General features: G+C 34.6%; 1 protein-coding gene across 1 annotated transcript; it reads left to right on the forward strand.

Annotated features, from left to right (window-relative positions):
• Positions 1-14,534: 14,534 nt before the first annotated feature.
• On the forward strand, positions 14,535-15,761 carry LOC131163667 (probable carboxylesterase 6). The gene has a single exon (XM_058120318.1). The coding sequence runs from the start codon at positions 14,570-14,572 to the stop codon at positions 15,578-15,580; it is 1,011 nt and encodes a 336-aa protein (XP_057976301.1). The 5' UTR covers positions 14,535-14,569; the 3' UTR covers positions 15,581-15,761.
• The last annotated feature ends 5,291 nt before the right edge of the window (positions 15,762-21,052 follow it).

Here is a 21,052-nt window from a genome sequence, read left to right on the forward strand (position 1 = left end):
ACGGACCCAGATGTCACTTACTCATACAAAAATACATGTACCTGTTCAAGATACATAAACAACTCGCCCTAAACAAGGACATACGGGTGTAACTCATACATAACTGGAATGCAATTGTTGCAGAAAAACATAAACATTCATTGGGATTTCTAATAGACATATACCAGAGTTTACTGTTGTACCCTCAAATACATTTATCCAGACTTAGAACATAACCTATTATTACAACCCCAAATAGAAATTCCAACTAGGTTCAATACACCTATAGTACACTTACGTGTGCTATAACCAAAAACAATTCTCATAGTCCCTCAAGCAACTAGGGCCAACATCCAGATGGAACCGAAAACAAAGGTTGTATAATGGGGTGAGACACTTCTCAGTAAGGAAGAAGATATTGCTACAGTGTGTGACCACGTATGTATACATCTGTTAAAACTGACACATATAAAGCATTTTTACAATATTGTAACATATTAGGTTTATTTGCACATTCTAGTATTTAGATCATGCATATGAATATTAGAACCCTGACCATCTTGGTATGACATGTTTTGCCTATTTTACCCGTGGCACGGGTTGTGCACTGAAATCTCTGACAATGCCCTGTTCGTGTAGACACTGTCAAGTATCTATTATATAGTTCGACTGCCCCCATCTGGTCCATTATTTCACCAGTGGTTTATTACTCCTACAAGTCGATTATCTACGTACCCACACTGAATCCTCATGTGTGGTTGCACTGTACTGCTAGCATTGAAACCGTGCATATGAAAGTTTAGAGTATTTTTCAACCCCATCACTGAAGTTTTTTTTTCAACTTCTTTTGCTAAAGTATCTTTCAACTCCTTTGGTAGCAAGTTGTGGTTCCATTTATCATATATACAATTTATAACAAAACATTATAATATGTGCAATTCTAGTATTTTCACAAACTCACATAATCACATTGGGGATAAACCAGCACACCCCTCTTGGCTTACCCTTTTTATGTGTATAGCACAGAATATAACTGGTAACTGTTTTCCCCATTTTCAGTATAACAAAGTGCAACTCCCGTTCCCATAGTTCACATATATAGTATAAAAGATTCCAACATACCATTTTAATACATACGTCACATTAGGTTTGATCAAAAACCCACTATATAGTATATAATACAATAAACATCATTTAACTGAGAACTATGGGTTTCAAGGGCCTCTCCTACATAAATAATAATGCAAATAAAGAAGTTTTATATAGTTTGGAGATCATACGCCAAAATCCATATTTTTACCAAAAATCGTAAAATCGTAAAACCGACATTTCTACCCAGTGGAATTTAGCAAATAAGCAATTAAATCATACATATAAGCATAACCTAAATTTTTAGCGATTTTGTTTTTCAAAAAAATGTTGTTGTAAACAAATTTCCCTTACCTTAAACCCAAAACGAAACCAAGTATGAAACGGTCCAAACCGACAACCCGGGATCCTCGAAACCTAAAAACCACAGAACGTGACCTTACTACAATTCTGACTACTATTAAACTATCTAATCAAAATCGAAATCAAATCCTTACCTCGATTTTTGGGAAAACCCGAAAATCCCCAAAACGATTATTTGAACCATTAGAGTTGTAGAGCTTCCTCCCCTAATCCACACAAGAGCCTCCATTTTTAGAAACGAACGTCGAATGGCGAAGGATCGTAGAGAAAGAGAGAGAGAATTTTGCTGGTTTAGAGAGAGAGGGAGAGAGTTTTTAAGTTTCTTAGCCTTTAAGAAACAAAAATGGATATTTATAGGGCTTTTGACCGAGTTAAACTCATCGACAAGGCGGCTTCTTCGTCAACGAATCCGCCACACAGCTCATCGACGAAGCCATACCTTTGTCACCGAACCCAATCAAGATATTTTCTTGGCTCTATAGATATTCCCTCGTCGATGAGACTCTGAATTTCATCGATGGAGCACTGAAGGAACTTCGTCGACGAACTTACTACCTTCGTCGACGAATCCTGCTGTTTAAACCCCTTTATTCTGTTCGTTTCTCATTTACTTCTTTATTTACGGGTTCGAGTCTCTACATTTTAAATTCGATCTCAAATCAGGATATTGGCAGTAAAGGTAAAAAAAAAAAAGCAGTAGCTCTTACAGCCTTCACTACGCCGATTGGGCTTTTCGAATGGCTAGTTATGCCATTTCGATTAAAGAACGCTCCATGAATTTTCTATAAAAGGATGGATCGAGATTTTGAAGGAATAACTGGATTTGTTGTAGTATATATTGATGATGTCTTAGTATTTAGTAAATATATTAAGGATCATCTAAAACATTTGAAATAGGTGGCTCAAGCATTCAGAAAAGAAGGAATGATTCTTTTAGAAAGAAAAATCGTGTGGCAGGTGAATGATATTTGGGGGCTTTTGTATAATTGAATTTGCGTATGGTTGTGAAAATACTGGAACTTTTTGTGAAAAAATACAGGGACTTGATATGACGATTGTAGGCCGGGTTTTATTTGACGACCGGGGGCCAGAGTTTTGTTAGCTGCTGTGAGCTGAGTTGTATATGACGACCAAGGGTCGGAGTTTTATTTAGTGGCTGTGAGCCAAGTTATATATGATGACCAGGGGCCGGGTTTTATTTGACAGCTGGGGGCCAAGTTTTATATGACAGGTTTTATACGAAATGAGTTTGAACAACAGTTTTATTACTTAAATTGCATGATATACTCTAGGAACCCTAGAGACCAATGTTATGTGAGCACGGTATGATTTCTAGAGATTCAGTATTTGGCCATGTGCACCCACACTATTCTAAATAGAAGTGTAGGGTGGTTTCAGTCGATTAGCCTACGGAGAGGTGGTACCTTCCCTAGAAGGCCGGATTAGGAAGTGGTAAGGAAATCGGACCCGCAACTGGGTTGTGGATGCCTGCAGATGTAGTTAGCAAATGGATGATTTGACTTTGTCTGAGTTGATCCCCCAGGGCTTAGTCCAGTCTTCTGGCCACACAACCCGTTATGGGGGTTAAGCATGTCGTTAGTCACAGGGAGTGTCTTTTATGCATATCTATAAATTTATGTAAATAATGTTACTTATTTACTGAACTATTTATACTATGGAAACGAGTATTTTCAACTGTGTAAAGTGAGTACAATGTAAAATAGTTATTTTCAGTTAAATGGAGGATGGATGTTTTCTCTAAACATTAAATGCATGTTAACCACACACTAATGTTAACGTAATCTGCCTTACTGAGAAGTGTCTCACCCCAATATACAAATTATCTTTTCAGGATACAACAGGGATCATGCATAACAGACTAAAGAGGCTGAGTTAGAAGTATAGTGTATGTACGTGGTGTAGTGACCCAGAGAATTCATAATATTTAAATCATAAAAAGGGGGGAAAGAAAAGGAAAAATATGGTCTCGTCTACGAATTCAGGGGTTCATCGACGAGAGAGTATGAGGGGCTCATCAAAGAGGGAGCATTTCGTCGACGAGAAAATACTGAGAGAATATTTTGGGCATCTCTGAATTTCATCGCTAAGGGAAGAGTTTGTCAACGAATTGCCTTCTTGACCTCGTCGACAAGATGACGTGACTCGTTGACGAAGGTCATAGTATATATAGCCTTAAACGTCATTTCTTGGCTTATTTTTGTTGGTTCAATGATCTGAAACTACCATGACACTCCTAGGGAAGTTCTCTACAAATCTACTGGAGTGGATCGTTGGTGGGACTAAGTTAGAATTCATCCCAAATTCAGGGTAAGGATTTTTATTCAGTATTTGACTTACCTATAGTTGTAGAAAACGTAGTACGCGTAGAAATACTGAAATTTAGTTATGGGAAATATCATTTTCAGGGTATTGAACGGGGAACCCTGCGGGTGCAGGACTAGTTCTCTTAGGGGCTTTTTAGGAATCAGGTAAGAGGATAAACTAAGCTAGATGTTGTATGAAAAATAAGTATGATTTTATAGCATGTGATTTCAAGGATATATATATAAATATGCAATATGTTGGAAAATGCCGTTGAAAATGACGATATGTTCTGAATATATGTAAAACCCATTTTGTGTAGCATAAGTAGAATTTACGAAAAATTACTGTTTCTTGGGAATATGTTAATGATACGGATTTTTTTTATAATGAAAACCGGCATACGGGCTGAGAATTTTATACGATTTGCGTATGGGCCAAGGTATGGATATGTTTTACCAGTGTACGGGCCGAGCTATGGATATGATTTACCAGCATACGAGCCGAGCTATGGTAAAAATATGAAATGTCGGCTTACGGGCCTACGATTTTCACGATGTATATATATGCAAAATGATGTGATGATATTAACTTGGAAAATATTAGTATGAAATATCCATGTATCACAATTTGATTATATATTATATGTTGTCAGAATCAGATTGGCTTGGTCTAGGCTAGCACTTGCACGGTACCGTTACTATGTGTTCATGATCTTCATGATATTGTGTTAACGCTGCCGTACGGAGTAGCGTGAGGATGGATAGTTGATGTAGTTTTAAGAAGTGTGGACACCCCTTTTGTACGGACCAGGTCTGGAAAACCCATCGAACTTACAAACTGTACTTTTGACTTGGTAGTGGTCTGTCAATCATTGTCAAGTCCCGCCTTCGGGCCACACAATCTAGTTATGTGGGGGTAATACATGACAACAGCCAGCTAATCCACTAAGGTTGTTTTTGTATTATTATTATATGAGATGGATTATGCTTAAAGAAATCCTGTATGTTCTGCTATGCTATGCTTATACTTTTTTTTCCCAGAAATAATACATACAGTTTTATTGGATATGTTTATGTATATGATTATATGTATAACACCAAATTACTCATGTTGCCACATACTAGTATTAGTTTATTTCCTTTACTGAGAGGTGTCTCACCCTGAATTATATGAACTTTTCAAAAGCCCCTGATAGGAGAGCGGATAAAACTGCGCTGAGATAGTACAGTTGGTCTGCCCTCTCTGAAGGGTAAGTTTTGGTAGGGTCGGTTGGATTTTGTGGAAAATGATCCTAGGATTTTCTTTTTTGGTTGTATATACCTAAATACCATGGATGTAGTAACTTTGGTATTGAGATGAATGGTTTTTTATTTATGATATTATAATTTTATATTTCCTGCTGCTTAGGCTTCCGTAATGTGTTTATGATATATCCCCGGTACCCACGAGTTTAAGTTGATTATGATCTACTGGATTTATTATGTTGGTATGTTATAATGGTAAAAAAAATGCAGAAATTAAGTAGGTCGTTACACGTGGGGTGTATGGATTAAGTTGTTTTTATTTGTACTGTTTTAATGGGTTGTAATATGGATAATTGGAGACTATTGTGTATAAAGGTAGTTTAGAACTTTGGTAATGGATTTGGAGAATGTTTTATTTATTTCCGCTGCATTTATATAATGAATAATGGTATCAAGTACACAGGTGTCACTAAAATAGCACCCCAGGCCCCACGTGGCGGGTCGAGACGTTACATTAACTTTCTTTTCGAACCAAGCTTTATGCTTTGGGCAGCTTTTCTTTAAATGCCCATAGCCACGACAAAAATAACACTTTGACCCATTATGTTCCTTCTTGCGAACCTCATTACCATAAGAAGTACCCGTTACCTTCAATGGACTTTCTTTAAACCTTTCTTAAATTTCTTTCCTTTACTTCCAACTGCATGACTCATGAAATTAATTGAATATTGTCCTTGTTGTTTAAGCCTTGCCTCTTCTTAAATTAACATGCTCGCCAATTCATTCACATTCCATTTTTCTTTAATAGTGTTATAGTGAATCTGAAAAGACTCATATTGAGGAGGCAGAGAATTCAGAATAAACTGAACAAGGAAGCTTTCATCAACATTCATTCCCAAGGTTTTAAGTCTAGCATCTAGATTAGCCATATCCAGGACATGTTCGTTCATTCCTCGACCCATCAAACTTCATGGTGGTAAGTTCAGACATTAACCTCCCTGCAAGGGACTTATCTGCTGAACGGAACCGATCTTCCACAACTTTAAGATATTCCTTTGCATTTTCTAGTTGAGGAAGTGTTGATTTAATATTGTTTGCTATACACATCCGCATGAATATAATACTTAATCTGTTCGACCTTTCCCATGACCTATACAAAGCTCATTGCTCTGAACTGCTTGTTTTAGTAATAGCAACTGATTTATCCATTCGCAAAGTTAAGTCCAAATCTAGAACACCAAGGTGAAATTGAATATGTTCATTCCAATGAGAAAAATTTGTTCCATTAAAGATCGGAACAGAAGAAGCTAGTGAATGTAGTGAAACGAGAACAGACACTGTGTAGTAATCGGGAAAAATAAAATTTAAAAATAATAATAATAATAATAAAATAATAAAATAAAATTAATTAATTAAATTAACAAGTAAAATGAATAGTATGATAAGGAAATATATATATATATAAATAAGTTATTAGGATATTTATGTAATACATATAAGTTAAAAGTAATAATGATATATATATATATATATAATATAATATATGTAAGTTATCTTAAAGTAAAGCTTCTCCAAGAAGCTTTGTTTCAAATTCATCAAATCCAATTTGAATTGGATTCCTTTCCTGCGCCAATGCACTCTTTCTCTCTCTCTCTCTCTCTCTCTTCGATTCCGGGCCAGTTTTATGCCGGATCGACAAACTGAAGCCACCACGACGCACCTGACGAAGTTTTCACCAAATCTACCGGAGCGGATCGTTGGAGAAAGCAATTTGGAAATCATCCCTAAGTTGAGGTAAGGTTTTTTAAGGCAAATTTGAAGTTGTGACAGTTGATAAAAGTGTTATACGTGTTGAAATATTAAAATTTAATACTGAGAGTTTTCGTTTCCAAGGGTGTTGATTGGGAAGTTGGAAATCATCCCTAAGTTGAGGTAAGGCTTTATATTCAATATTCGGATTTTTGACAGTTGAAGAAAGTGATATGCGCGTAAAAATACTGAATTTTAATTCTACGAGTTTTCATGTTCAGGGTGTTGAGTTGAGAACCCTGCGGGTACAAGGAAGATTTTCTTAGGGGCTTTTCAGGAATCAGGTAAGGGGATAAACTAAGCTAGTTTTGTTTTGAGAAAATGCATTTATTTATATATATAGCATCTGGTTTCAGGAAAAATAAATTTAATTATATATATACATGATTTATGCTTGGAAAATATTGTAAAATGATCGTATGTTGAATATGTGTGAAAATCTGTTAGTGTGGCATGAGTATAAAATGTTGTGAGATACTGTTTCTAGAAATGTTTTATGGGATGGATTTTTATGATGGAAAATCGGCGTATAGGCCAAGATTTTTATATGAATTGCCGACGTACGGGCCGTGCTATGTGACTGTGATTTGTCAGCGTACGGGCTGTGCTATGATGTGTTTGCCGACGTACGGGCCATGCTATGATATGTTTGCCAGCGTATGGGTCGTGCTATGATGTGGTTTGCCGGTGTACGGGCCGTGATATGACAAGATTTGCTAGCGTACAGGCTGTGCTATGTAAATGTGTAATACCGGCGTACGGGCCGATGATTTTTATGATACACGTATATATGCAAAATGATATGATTAATATGAAAATAAATGGTATGAGATATCTATGTATCACGATTTTAGTATATGTATATGATATCAGAACCTGGTTGGTTTGGTCTAGGCTAGCACTTGTATGGTACCGTTGCTATGTATCTATGGTCTTTGTGATCATGATATTTGTGTTAACGTTGCTGTACGGAGTGGTGTGAGATTGGATGGTCGATGTAGTTTATAAGAAGTGTGCTGATTGCCCCTGGTGTACGGACTAGGTTTAGCAGACCCATCGGACCTACAGACTACTGTTTGACTTAGTAATGGTCGGCCAACCATTGTCAGGTCCCGCCTTCGGGTCACACAACCCAGTCATGTGGGGGTAATACATGACAACAGCCAGCTAACCTACCAAGATTGTTTAATGTTATTATTATTATTATACGAGATGAGATATGTTATGAAAATGCAGTATGTTCTGCCATGTTTTGATTTATATATATATAAGTTTTCTCAGATTTGATAAACAGTACTGAATATGTTATGTATGGTATATGTAGAATACAGATTACTCATGTTGCCACACACTGGTATTAGTTTATTTTCCTTATTGAGAGATGTCTCACCCCTAAATCTTATTAACTTTTCAGGAACTCCAGATAGGAGAGCGGGAAAAGCCCCACTAATATAATACGGTCTATCTGCCCTTTTTGAAAGGTAAGTTTTGTAGGGATAGTTAGATTTTGTGGGAAATGTCCCTAGGATTTTGTGGGAAATGTTCCTAGGTCTTATTTTTGAGATGTATATATGAAAATACAGTGATTGTAGTAACTCTGGTATATTGGGGTATATGGTATTGAGATGTACATGTTTGTATATTTTCTGCTGCTAGGGCTTCTATTTTATGTTCTGATATATCCCTGGTGCCCACAGGCCCAGGTGGATTGTGACCTGCTGAGTTGGAATATGGTATATGTGATATTGATATTATATATAAAAAAAAATATGTGGAAAAATGAGCAGGTCGTGACACACTGCGATAAAATGATCATAACATTAATGCTTTAAGTAAAACATTTCCATTATTAAATTGCGTTCAATCTTTGGATCAACTTATGTAATATACTAACATTCACATTTACTGATGATTTACACCCATCCAGGCATAATTGATAATGTAACACCTTGAACCCTTAAACTCGGGTCTGGTGCGTTATACCTAATAAAACCTTATTATCCATAATATACGAAGCAAAAAACATAACATAATCTCCATAAACAATAATACTGTAACACAACAATACCGTAATACCAGAGTTTACTAACCCTATCTAAATTCCATAATATCCATCCATCACCTGCATTTCCATCAAAACATAATTCCATAACATTCCAGTATGTTCACAATCATTCATCCCTCAACATCCTTAAAACATAACGACATAAAACATATTATATAAATATTTACATCCAAAATGTCATAAACAATACCCTATTTCTTTATATTCCTCAAAAAGACTAAATACCCTCGAGCTCCCTAAGCCCAACCTCGAGAATGTCCTAAAAAGGATAAATTCATATTCAGGTGAGACACATCTCAGTAAGGTAAGAAACAATATATTAAAACAGCGTGTTGCTAACATGAGTTTATATGACAATATAATATTTAACATTTGAAAACCGTTAACATAATTTCTGAAATCATTCTCTGAACCAAATCAATCACATGCAAAAGATTTAACCCACAAGATTACTCAAGGATAGGGGTGATTACCCGCCCATACAAGTAGCACCCCTATGCTCTAATACTTAGGTAACCCTAAGGTCACAACTAAAGCATACCAGGGCACTCACCTTACTCAGTAAGCCCTTAAGTGTTAGATTGATCTCGTACTCACACATTTCAATAATGATTTACTGGCAAAGGCCCTAAGGATAGGAAAATCTATCTGCCCATACAAGTAGGTTCCCTCTGCCCTAGTACGTTATGTGGCTACTGCCACAACTGAAACTACTAGTGCACTCACCTTTCTCAGCAAGCCCTCAGGTGAAGAGTACGCCCCGCCCAAATCATAGCATGTTCTACGTATATAAATACTTCTAATATCATATTATATCATTCTTTCTGTCATTATTCAATCATACACACCTATTCATAATTTAAACATTACATTGCATTTCACTTTAAGTGACTCTTTCTCATTTTCATCATTCACATTTCACATTTCATTCCATTGTCATATCATTGTCATTTCATTGCATAACGTTTTCATTTCATTCCTTCGTACTACAGCTGGTCTTTAGCCATCATCAATTAGTCCACATAAAAATGCGCTAGAATCTGCTATAAGTTAGTCCACATAGAAATGTGTTAGAATCTGCTAACATAGTTGTCTTTCAACTGTCTTACATTTACATGGTTGCATTTAACATACACAAGCAGCATAGTTCATATCATATTTTTATTCATAAAGCATTATTTACTTAACTTGCATCTCATACATTTAACATATATTTGTATAGAATCTCATGCCACACAATTTAGCAGTAAAATTCATACATAATCCTGTAAAATAGGTCAACCCATATTTAACATTTATATGCTGAAAATACATTTCATTTATTACATAATTCCTCAAAAATTACTTCACTTTCATTCGTTTACTTTCACATATACATAGTTATATAAACTTTCCTAAGCTCAGAAAACATAGTTTTACATGGTTAGCATTTTAAACCCACATAAAAACATATATATTTAAATCAAACATAATCTATTTTAATTCATGAAAAACCTGATTTAATACATAAATTTCACCCTTACCTTACTTCTGAATTATGCCTGTAGGATCCCTGAACTGATACCCATAGCGTTCACCTGGACCCTAAATCCAAAAATTCTAATTTAATTAAATAAATTTCAAGTAACTGATCTTAAGAAAAACACCTATTTACTACTTCTTAGGCTTCAAATAACATTATTCATTAAGGAAATCCCCAAATAACTTACTTACCCTGATTTTGGGATTATTCCCAAACCCCTCAATCCAACGATCAGCTCCTATAGCCTTGTAGAGAATGATCCTACGAACCTTGTGGTGGTTCCGAATCGTCAAATCAGGTCAAATCCGGCCCGAAGTCGAAGAGAGAAGGTTGGAGGTTCGTATTTTAGAGAGAGAAAGAGTGAGGGTTCCCAAGTTTCTCGCGAAAAAATGAGAGAAATTATTTTTATAGTCAGCGCTTCGTTGACGAGACACGTGGATTCGTCGACGAGGAACTATAGAGACTTCGTCGACGAAATTAAAAGTTTCAGAATTTTCTCTCGGGATTCCTTCGTCGACGAGGAACAAACTTCATCGACGATCTTAAAGGGACACTCGTCGATGAAGACTGGACATTCGTCGATGAGACCGACTTTTCCTTCTAAAATCCTTCCTTTTTCCCCTTATTATATATTAATCCATTTCGTTTATTATATTTCCTAATTATTTAATTTTCGGGTCATTACAGATAACCTTTTAAAGTTCGATTGGTCTGTCACCTTTGGGCATCCATCCCAATCTCACTATCATTCTTTATATTATCCTGACTAATTTAATGATTACTTGAAATTTGGTGCACCTTTGGGTCAACCATAATAATCAAATAATCATTCTGTAATGATTTTTTTTTTTGAAAAAAAAAAACATAATTCAATTCAATGTTTATGACCTTTCTCAACAAGATCACTTTGGTGACAACATGCTAATTACAATATTAACATTGATGGATATATACCCAAGCAAAAATCTGTCCATACTAAAATCAAACAATAAAGCATGCATAACAAAAAATTCCCAGACTATTATGACGCCTTTTGCTAAGGTGGCGCTGATGACGTGGCAGTGGGGCCCAATGATGATTGTGTTAAATTATATCAAGTCAATTCTCAGGTAAGTGGGGAGTCATAATGGATCGTTTAAGTACCACTTTCCTAGACAAAATTTTCCTTACATACGTAATTATTACAATATACCACAAAATCGGTCATAACGTGAACTAGTCTTTAAAAGCAGATAATTAACCATATACGCTTAAATACAATTATTCACCCAACTATAAGAATTGTATATGCTTACTTTTATGTAAAATTTGACAATTCATGCATATATGCATAAATGCAATTGATCACCCAATATAAATAGGTCCATAACATTGTCAACATTGTCAACTTACTATTATAAAACATATGAGAGTTCCATAATTAAATAATAAAATTGTTTGCGTGCATTTTCATTTAACAGTCCACTTTAGTGTCACTATACAAGGGAAAGCCATCAATGGTTTCAAGATGTTAGCAAGTTCTCGATTTCAAAACTATGATATTTCAAACCAACAAAACTCAATAAAACCAACAAATGTCATATAAGTTTTTCGGTATTATACAAAACATTAACAAGAACGTAAGGGGTTAACAGAAACAATCTTTATCATAAAAGAAAGATCACAATAATTTCAGCATTGCTCTAATAGCACATGTAAATAATTATATGCTATTATTTACTATAAACACAGAATCTTTAAATCATCATGATCTTCACATATATGTTACCTTTATGCAGAAAAATAAGAAAGTCTTAAAGTCACATACCGGAATCGTTCATGGTGTATGTCAACTAAAAAGAATGCTCATAGAAGTCATAGAAATCATTTTTCTCGCTTCACCCCGTCCTCATTCCGTACTCCACCAGATTTATGAGAATATGAATTATAAACAGAGAGTTAAGGTAGAGGGAAGATAATTCCTATATGCTTTACTTTTAATTTATTCTATTACTTTACAAAATATCTTAACAATCATGTTATTTCTCATAACAATAACTATATATAGATTCATAGGAAACTCTTCAACTTCTAGCCATTATATCTCACATTAGTTAATCCATAAATAAGACATTTTTTTTTAGATAAGACCTTTCATTTCCCTTATCATAAGTCATTTTATTTCCCTTATCATATGGTACACTTATCATTGATGTGGGACATGGACATATTCTTACACTAAGAAGGCAAAACTCCTTAGCAATGCACAGCAGCCAAACAATCCATCAGGCCTTTCAACGAATAGCAATCGAGAACTTCAGAAGAACCCGCATCTGCCTCATCAAATATTGACTTAAAAAATTATGGCAGTGTATATTTGTGACTCCAAACATGAAAATAGAGAATTATTGATGTCAAAAATTGGGTCTGATCTTTATGTTTCACGGTATGTGTTAATCACCTCTAACCAAGAAGGGAAGAAAAATATGGAGGTCTCCTTGACACCTCTAACCAAGATTTAAAAAAACAAAAAGAGCTTAAGAGACTCCGGTGGTTTCCTAAGGTCCCCTCTGGCACTCAAGTCATCAAGGTCAAGCACGAAAAAATGAGAAATTGCATGGATAGTAGGGAGTCAAGGGATTAATTGTAAGATTGTGGAATTATGAGATTGAGAGATTGGGTGGAATTTAATAATTTTGAAATACTCCTAGCTTTCAAAAATAATTTCAAGTCCTAGGAAAGAGGGTAATTGATGGAGTATAAAATATAGGGTTTTTTTTTTAAGGATAATTCAAGGAGATTTAAGGGGCCTAATAAAAGTTTTGTAATCCTATTGAATTAAGGACAGTTAGTGCTAATATCAAGAAGGTCACTGCTACTGCCCAAGACATATAGTCAGGTGGTAAGTACTTTACTCATTAGTCCTATTGACTTAAGGACAGCTAGTGCTAATATCAAGGTCAGTGCTACTACCTAGGGCATATAGTCAGGTGGTTAGTATTTGTCTCAGAAGGCTGCTTACAATGGTGGATCTAGGGTTCGAAACCTACCGCTTGCACCGCACATCTGAATTTGCCTCCTACGTGTTGGCTGTGGACACGACTGACGTATGCGTAAGATTAGTCAAGTGCGTAAGTCCAAAAAATCCGACAATTAAAAAAAAAAAAGATCACTGCTACTATAAAAGAGGACTCCGATCAAAGGTAAGACATCTCATAACTAAATAATTTCTATATTACTAATATTCTTCTTTAATGCCCCCAAGAGTGAGTGGCTCATGGTAAACTAAAGAAAACAAAATATTTGATTTAGTTGATTTGTCAATTTTTTTCTAAACCAATGTTGAGTCCTAATAGATCTATTAGTCTATTTCCCACCTTAAAAAAAGTATGGGTAGTAAAACGGGTCGAAACCCGATGAGAGACCTGTGACTTGCTTGTTTAAATCGAGTTTGGATTTAATACAAGTTGATCCATTTATAAACGGGTCAACTCACACCCAATATGTTTATTAAACAGGTTAGGCGAATTCGGTATATATATTAAAATTTTTTAAAATAAATAAATTATATTTTTTAAACGTGTGAAGCATTTATGAAAGAGGTGAGTTAGAATTTACATACTAGTCACCCGTTAATAAATGGATTAATCTGAACTCAAACCTATTTAACCCCGACGCGTTAACCTATTTTGTCATCCCTACAAAAAAGAGAGTAAGATTTACAATAAAAATGTTTTTAAAAAAAAAAAAAAAAAACCTCATTTTATAGAGAATACTAAGATATAAAATTGGTGAAGCAATTAAGAAATAGTAAAAAAAAAAAAACCTCATTTTATAGAGAATACTAAGATATAAAATTGTGAAGCAACTAAGAAATAGTAAAAAAATTGACTTGAGGTGCAACCCTGCAACTTTAAACAGAATACAAGTCAAGCTAGATGTCTACATAAAAAATTATTATCACAATCACAATGCTTTTACTACGAAACACCTAGGATGTAGCTAGCTAGGGAAGTCAACCCGCAACCGGAAGAAGCTGTCGAAAATTATCGGAATTCACCACTCGAAAACCAGCCCATCCCAAGGGCTCTGCCGGTGAGCCAGTTCCATCCCCGTACAACCACCCTATAAAAGCAAACCCAATCACCCTTCTCTAAACAAAATCCGCAGAAGAAAAATATACAGTTATTAATAATGGTTTGCCAGAAGAATGTCGTCGAAGAAGTCTCCGGCTGGCTCAGGGTTTTTGACGACGGCTCCGTCGACCGAACGTGGATGGGGCCTCCTCAAGTCAAGTTCTTGACCGAGCCCGTCCCCGCCCACCCCGAGTTTGTGGACGGTGTTGCCATCAATGACGTTGCCGTCGACGAAAAGACGGGCCTTCGAGTCCGAATTTACTTACCCGAAGTCCAGCTTGAGGGCGAAAAACAATTGCTTCCTATTATTCTTCATTTTCATGGCGGCGGCTTTTGCATAACCCGAGCCGATTGGTACATGTACTACCACGTGTATGCCCGGCTTGCGCTCTCGGCTCGGGCCATTTGTGTCTCGGTTTTCCTTCGGCTCGCCCCCGAACACCGACTGCCGGCCGCATGCGAGGACGGCTACGCTGCCCTCCTCTGGCTGCGGGACGTGGCCATGGACCGGGCCCATGAGCCTTGGCTCGAGCAATATGGGGACTTTGGACGCGTTTTCCTCATTGGGGACAGCTCGGGCGGAAACATAGTCCATGAGGTGGCTGCAAAGGCTGGGTCCACGGAGTTGGGTCCAATGAGGATGGCCGGGGGAATTCCAATCCACCCGGGCTTTGTCCGACCCGAGAAAAGCCAATCCGAGCTTGAGCAGCCCGAGTCGCCGTTCCTCACTCGAGCCATGGTGGACAAGTTCTTGAGTCTAGCGTTGCCACTCGGAAGCAACAAAAACCATCCGATAACGTGCCCCATGGGGGAGGCGGCGCCACCGCTTCGGGGGCTGAATCTACCACCCATGCTGCTGTGTGTGGCGGAGAGGGACATGATAAAGGACACCGAGATGGAGTACTACGACGCCATGAGGGAGGCCGGGAAGGACATAGAGTTGCTAGTGAACCGCGGAATGGGTCACAGCTTCTACTTGAACAAGATTGCGGTGGACATGGACCCGGACACGAAGGCCCAAACCCATCAGCTCATTTTAGGTATCAAAGATTTTATTGAGAGGCACTAAAGTTAAATATGTTACTCCCCAAATAGACGAGGCTCTCAAGTTATGAGCGATTTGATGGATCTAGAAAAAAAAAATTGTATGCAACTTAACTTCGTATTTAAAAAAATTAATTACTTACGTGTTTTATATTTGTATTTTCAACTTTAAATAGAATGGAATATATGTGTAATTAAATGTCAAATTAGTAAAGTTTTTTACTCTAGATAATTATATTTTACTGCAATTTTACATTTTTATCCCTTTATTCAAAGAAGAAAAAGTGTAGTAATACCGTTAATTCATTCTTTTAAATGGTACTTAATTAATTAATCTTGGTTTTTATATTTTTGCTAAGGAGCTTATTTTTTTATTTTTTAGCGTGTTTATTTCAAATCATTCAGATTTTTTTCCAAAGTGTAAAATTAGTAATTATTATTTGGAAGATGGATATATATTAGTAAAGAATGGATCTGTATGTCCCAAATAATATCTGGTTAAGAAATTTAAAAAATAAAAAATAAAATGATTGATTAGGAGGGTTGTCTAATCAGAACATGATTATTGGAATAAGTGAGAGAGAAACTGAGAAAGAGATTAATCATGTTGGGTTATAACCATTCAATATTCAATAAATCGATAATATTTAATATATTGCTTAAAATTTGTCTCTTAAATTGGAGATACTTTTTTTCATTATAATTTGGATAAGAGATTTACTTCAAGATTGTTGGATATTTTCACTCTAAAAAAATGTTAATTTTACAATATTCAATTAAATATTTATTCTCTTTTAAACCCTATCTGGTGTGTATTTAGTGACTTTTTGATTATTGAATGATAAAAATAATTTAGCTTTCAAATTTAAAATTTTGATTAAAAAATTCGAAACTATGGTCATTAATTGCTTAGCACTTAACAATTATGTCTAGAAAGTAAGTAGAAGTACTTTGCTTCTTCCATAAAATTAAGTATTGAATACTTAATCATATTATGAATAAAACCTATCCCTAAATTTAAATAATAATTATTTTAATCAACTCATAAACAAGAACATTTGTAAATAGGTGTGTCCGAGACAAAATTTGAGGGATGTGCCATAAAATATATTAAGTGCTAAGCTATGCTGTAAAACTAACCTCTTAGCAAAAAATAAATAATTGAATAATTATAAATTTAATTAAAGGTTTTTAGCATTAATACTTAACAAGTTTATCAAATAATCTAGGTAAAAAAAGACTTAAAATTAAAAATGCCTAATCACCCAAAAGTGTAAATAGATTATGGATATGATATACTCGTGAAATAAGCACGTATGCATGCACGAGCCCGTCTATATACTTAACCCACACAAAACACAATTGAAATAGAAATTATTCAATTCAAGTTAATAATCAACGCATAAGATAATAAAAAGGCAGCCCAGTACACAAAGCTCCCACGTACGCGGGATACGGGAAAGGGGTGGGTCACAATTAGTCTATAATACGCAGTCTTATCTTATAATTTTGCAAGAGGCTATTTCCACAACTCAAACCCATGACCTCCAGGTCACATGGTGACAACCTTACCGTTGCCCCTAAGCTTTCCTTCCAATACATAAGATAATACTTGTAAATATTTATTTTGAAATTAAAATTTACATTTATGTAGAAAATTGATTAATTTTATATTATAATTTATCTAAATTTATATAAATTTAAATTTTATACTTCTAAGGGCAAGGACAACTAGTTTTTTTGGTCTTCTTCAATTTGTTTTTGGGTCTTCTTCTATTATGAGTGTACATATGAATTGAGCTTCATTATATGGCTGAGGAAAAGTTATCATGTGTAATGGTTAACCGAACTAAACCGTTAAATATAATTTAAAATTTTAAATAAATATAAAAATACTTTTTAAATTCATCCGTATTAATCAACATGTAAATTTAAAATATTAAAAATTAAAACTGAAACATGAATATTAGATGAATACAAATATTCTAATTTAAATTATTAAAATTTTATGTGATGTTATATATAATATGTGTTTATATATAGTATATTTATTCAATTCGATTAATTCTCCCTATTGACATGACATGTCCCAACCACTCATGCCCACATTGCCCGCTTTCTTTTCTTAGCTTTCTCAATTTTCTCATATTTAGGCACACACATTTATCCGTACATAAATAAAGCTAGGGTTAATAATTTATTACACATTTTGTATGTGTTTAGTAATCTTTATTTACTTTATTCTTAATTAATTTTATTTGAAAAAACATATGAACTATAATTACTATTATTTAAAAAATTTTAGAGATAAAGTTTGTGATTATATATATATATTATAATTCGAGGATTTCAGCCACCATCGCGTCACTTTAAATACTATAGTGTGACATCAAATTCGAGGGGTGAAAGTTGTCCACCCATTGACACACCTCTGGTAATTCACCGAGATAAACTCTTTAGGGGGAATCGAAGTCGTAAACTCACAAGTCGCCCTTACCACTTGAGACAACTCACCTGGGCTTGCGACTATATTTTATTAGGGTTGGCAAAATAGGTCATGATTGGGCCACCAGTGATCCGTCTGTTTAAAACAAGCTTGGGTTTAGGGAATCCAACCCATTTAATAAATGGACAAATCTGGATTGACCCATTTATAAACGGGCTCAATCTGGTTCGAGCCAGGTCACCCGACGAGTGACTTGTTTATTTGGATCATTTATATCCATCATAAACCACCACACAAAAAAACCCTAATCCTAATTTCAGCAACTGCGGCTCTCCGCAATCCTATGGTTGCCTCCCTCTACTGGTATGCTGCTGCTTGTTGCGAACGCTCCTCAAGCTTGAGTCCTTGTCTCCTCCAGCCATCATCCACAACCACAGACCCACTTCGGCACTGCCCTCTACGACTCTGGTGCTCTGCCCACCGTCACCGCACGCCGTTCTCCCTTACTCTCGTCTCCCTTAGTCCCCCTCCCTCTCAGATCTCCCTCTCTCAGTAGCTAGTTCTGCAACCCGTTGCATTATATTTTTTTTACATTTATGTTTTTTCAAAAAATAAATTTAAAAAAAAATAAAATATATAATTATTTTTTAAACAAGTAATCTGTGGCCCGTCCGTTTAATAAACGGGCGGGTTAGGATTTACATGGTTAAGACCCATTTAATATCGACCTATTTATGATCCAGCCCGTTTATGATCTGAATCGTTAGCGACCTATCCGGACCCGACCCATCCACCCGTTTCGCCACCCCTATATTTTATATAGTTAGGTGGTCAATTTATTGCAATAATGTGTTATATTCATAAGCACAAGCATGCAATTGAGAATAAATATAATTAATTATAATATTAATTTTTATATTAATTAGCTTTGTATTAATTATAATATTAATTTTTATGTTTACACGTGCTAGCTAGAAGGTAGTGGAATGTAAATGGGGGATAGACTACCTCCCCTTGCGTCCTAAAGGCTAAACGAGTAAATTAAAACATATGAAAAAAATGTTACATTAGAAAATAATTTTTTTTTTTAAAAGGCAAATAGGCATTTTAAAAAACCTTTGAAAACATTCATTTTGTGTGTTTAAGTTAGATTACTAATTATGGATGTTTAAGAATTGAAATTGGTTGTCCTTTTGAAAAATAAGTCATTAAAAATAAAAAAAGTTTGATCCTATTTGGTAAAAAAAATATTAAAGTGTTTAAATGACAAAAATGGAAGCCTTTACATGAAAAATACTAAATGCATAAATAAATATTTTTTGTAATATTTTAATTAAAAAATAAGGTCACGTTTGACGATATTAGTTTGGATAAAACTCTTTATCCAACTTAACACAAATCTATTCAAAAATTCGAAATGCAAGCTTTCAAGTTTCAAATATAGGGAAAGGATTTGTTGTCAAAAATTAACTGTAGATTTGCACAAATTTCAATATAACTTTAAGTTTATATTACACTCTATCCAAATCCAATACAATTTAAATCCAAGGTCTCTCCAAATATAGCGTATAAATATTTTTAAAAACTTAATCCCTATGCTTAAAGAGACCTTAGGTTTGGATTTGTATTAAATTTGCATAAGATGTAATCTAAAATTTGCATTGAAATTTATCGAAATTCACCTAAATCCAAATTTAACGTTCGAAATTCATGCTTCCAAATATAGTAAAAAATAGAAAATTTAATCCAAAAAAAAAAAAAGAGAGAGAGAGAGATCCAACCACCCTTACGAATTTCTTTAAAAAAATTATAAATTAACATTTTATAATTTTGAAAAATTATTTATCAATCGTGTTATACTATTTTTAATTAATTAAAAAAAACCACCCAAAAATGTGGCAAACTGGGCAATGATTTTAGTGAGTGAGGTTGCGTGTTCAACTTGAGCTAGACAATACCAAACAATAACATGGTATTATTTGTTCTCATCAAAAAAGGAAAAAGTTGAAGGGAAGAAAGTAGGAAAGTGCCAAACACTTCTATGCGTACCAAAGGCGTTCACACATTGCTAGTCTTTTAAGGCGTTCACACATTGCTAGTCTTTTCAGACTTTAAAACATTGCCATTTTCTTTTGTTGTTTTGTTGGGATTGAAATTAAAGTGAAACAAAAAATTATAAAAAGATGTTTAAAATTATAAACCCAATTTAATTCTATTTTATTTTTTCGTATCAAATAAAGATTTGCACGGTGTAAAAATAAAATGGAATGAAATGAAATAAAATGAATTAAATTGGGTTTATAATTTTATATATTCGTCGAATATTTTTTTTTCGCTCCCAATTTATTTTGTTTCACTGGATTGATTAATAATGATTATAGTCGTGTTTATCTTCATCCTCGAACGATGACAATAGTAATAATATTAGGTATACAAGAGTTTATAACGTTTATTAAAAGTCGGGTTCGACTTTAAAAGAGGAGGATGAGAAAGAATATAGAATCTCAATTTGGCGATCTCCCATTATGATATTACTTATATAAATGAAATCATGTAGTTGTAACCATCTTAATTTCCTTGACCAGATTATTTGAAAACCATCGATGGGTTTGCATAACCCATCGACGGTTTTAGATAGAAGCTAATCTAGAAGGAAATTGTTAACAATTTGATGAAACCGCCATCGATTATGTTCGGCACTATTATAGCCTAAGATCTTCTTAGTACGTTATTCAAATAATGTAACAAGAAGATCCTAAGTTATCTGATATAAAAAAAATATTCAAAATAACATAATAGGAACATCCTAGGTTTGTATCAAATAAAATTTGTATGTTGTAACAACAAAATTGGAATGAAATCAAATAAAATGAAATTGGGTTTTACAATTTTAGATATTCGTCGAATAATTTTTATTTTCACTCCCAGTTCATTCTATTTCACTATAATAATTAATAATGGTTATGATCTTGTTTAAAGAGTGGGATTCTACTTTAAAAGAGGAGGATGAGCAAGGCAATCTCCCATTATAATATAACATATAATTAAGAA

This window comes from Malania oleifera, chromosome 9, assembly GCF_029873635.1.
Source record: "Malania oleifera isolate guangnan ecotype guangnan chromosome 9, ASM2987363v1, whole genome shotgun sequence".
Taxonomy (NCBI): domain Eukaryota; kingdom Viridiplantae; phylum Streptophyta; class Magnoliopsida; order Santalales; family Ximeniaceae; genus Malania; species Malania oleifera.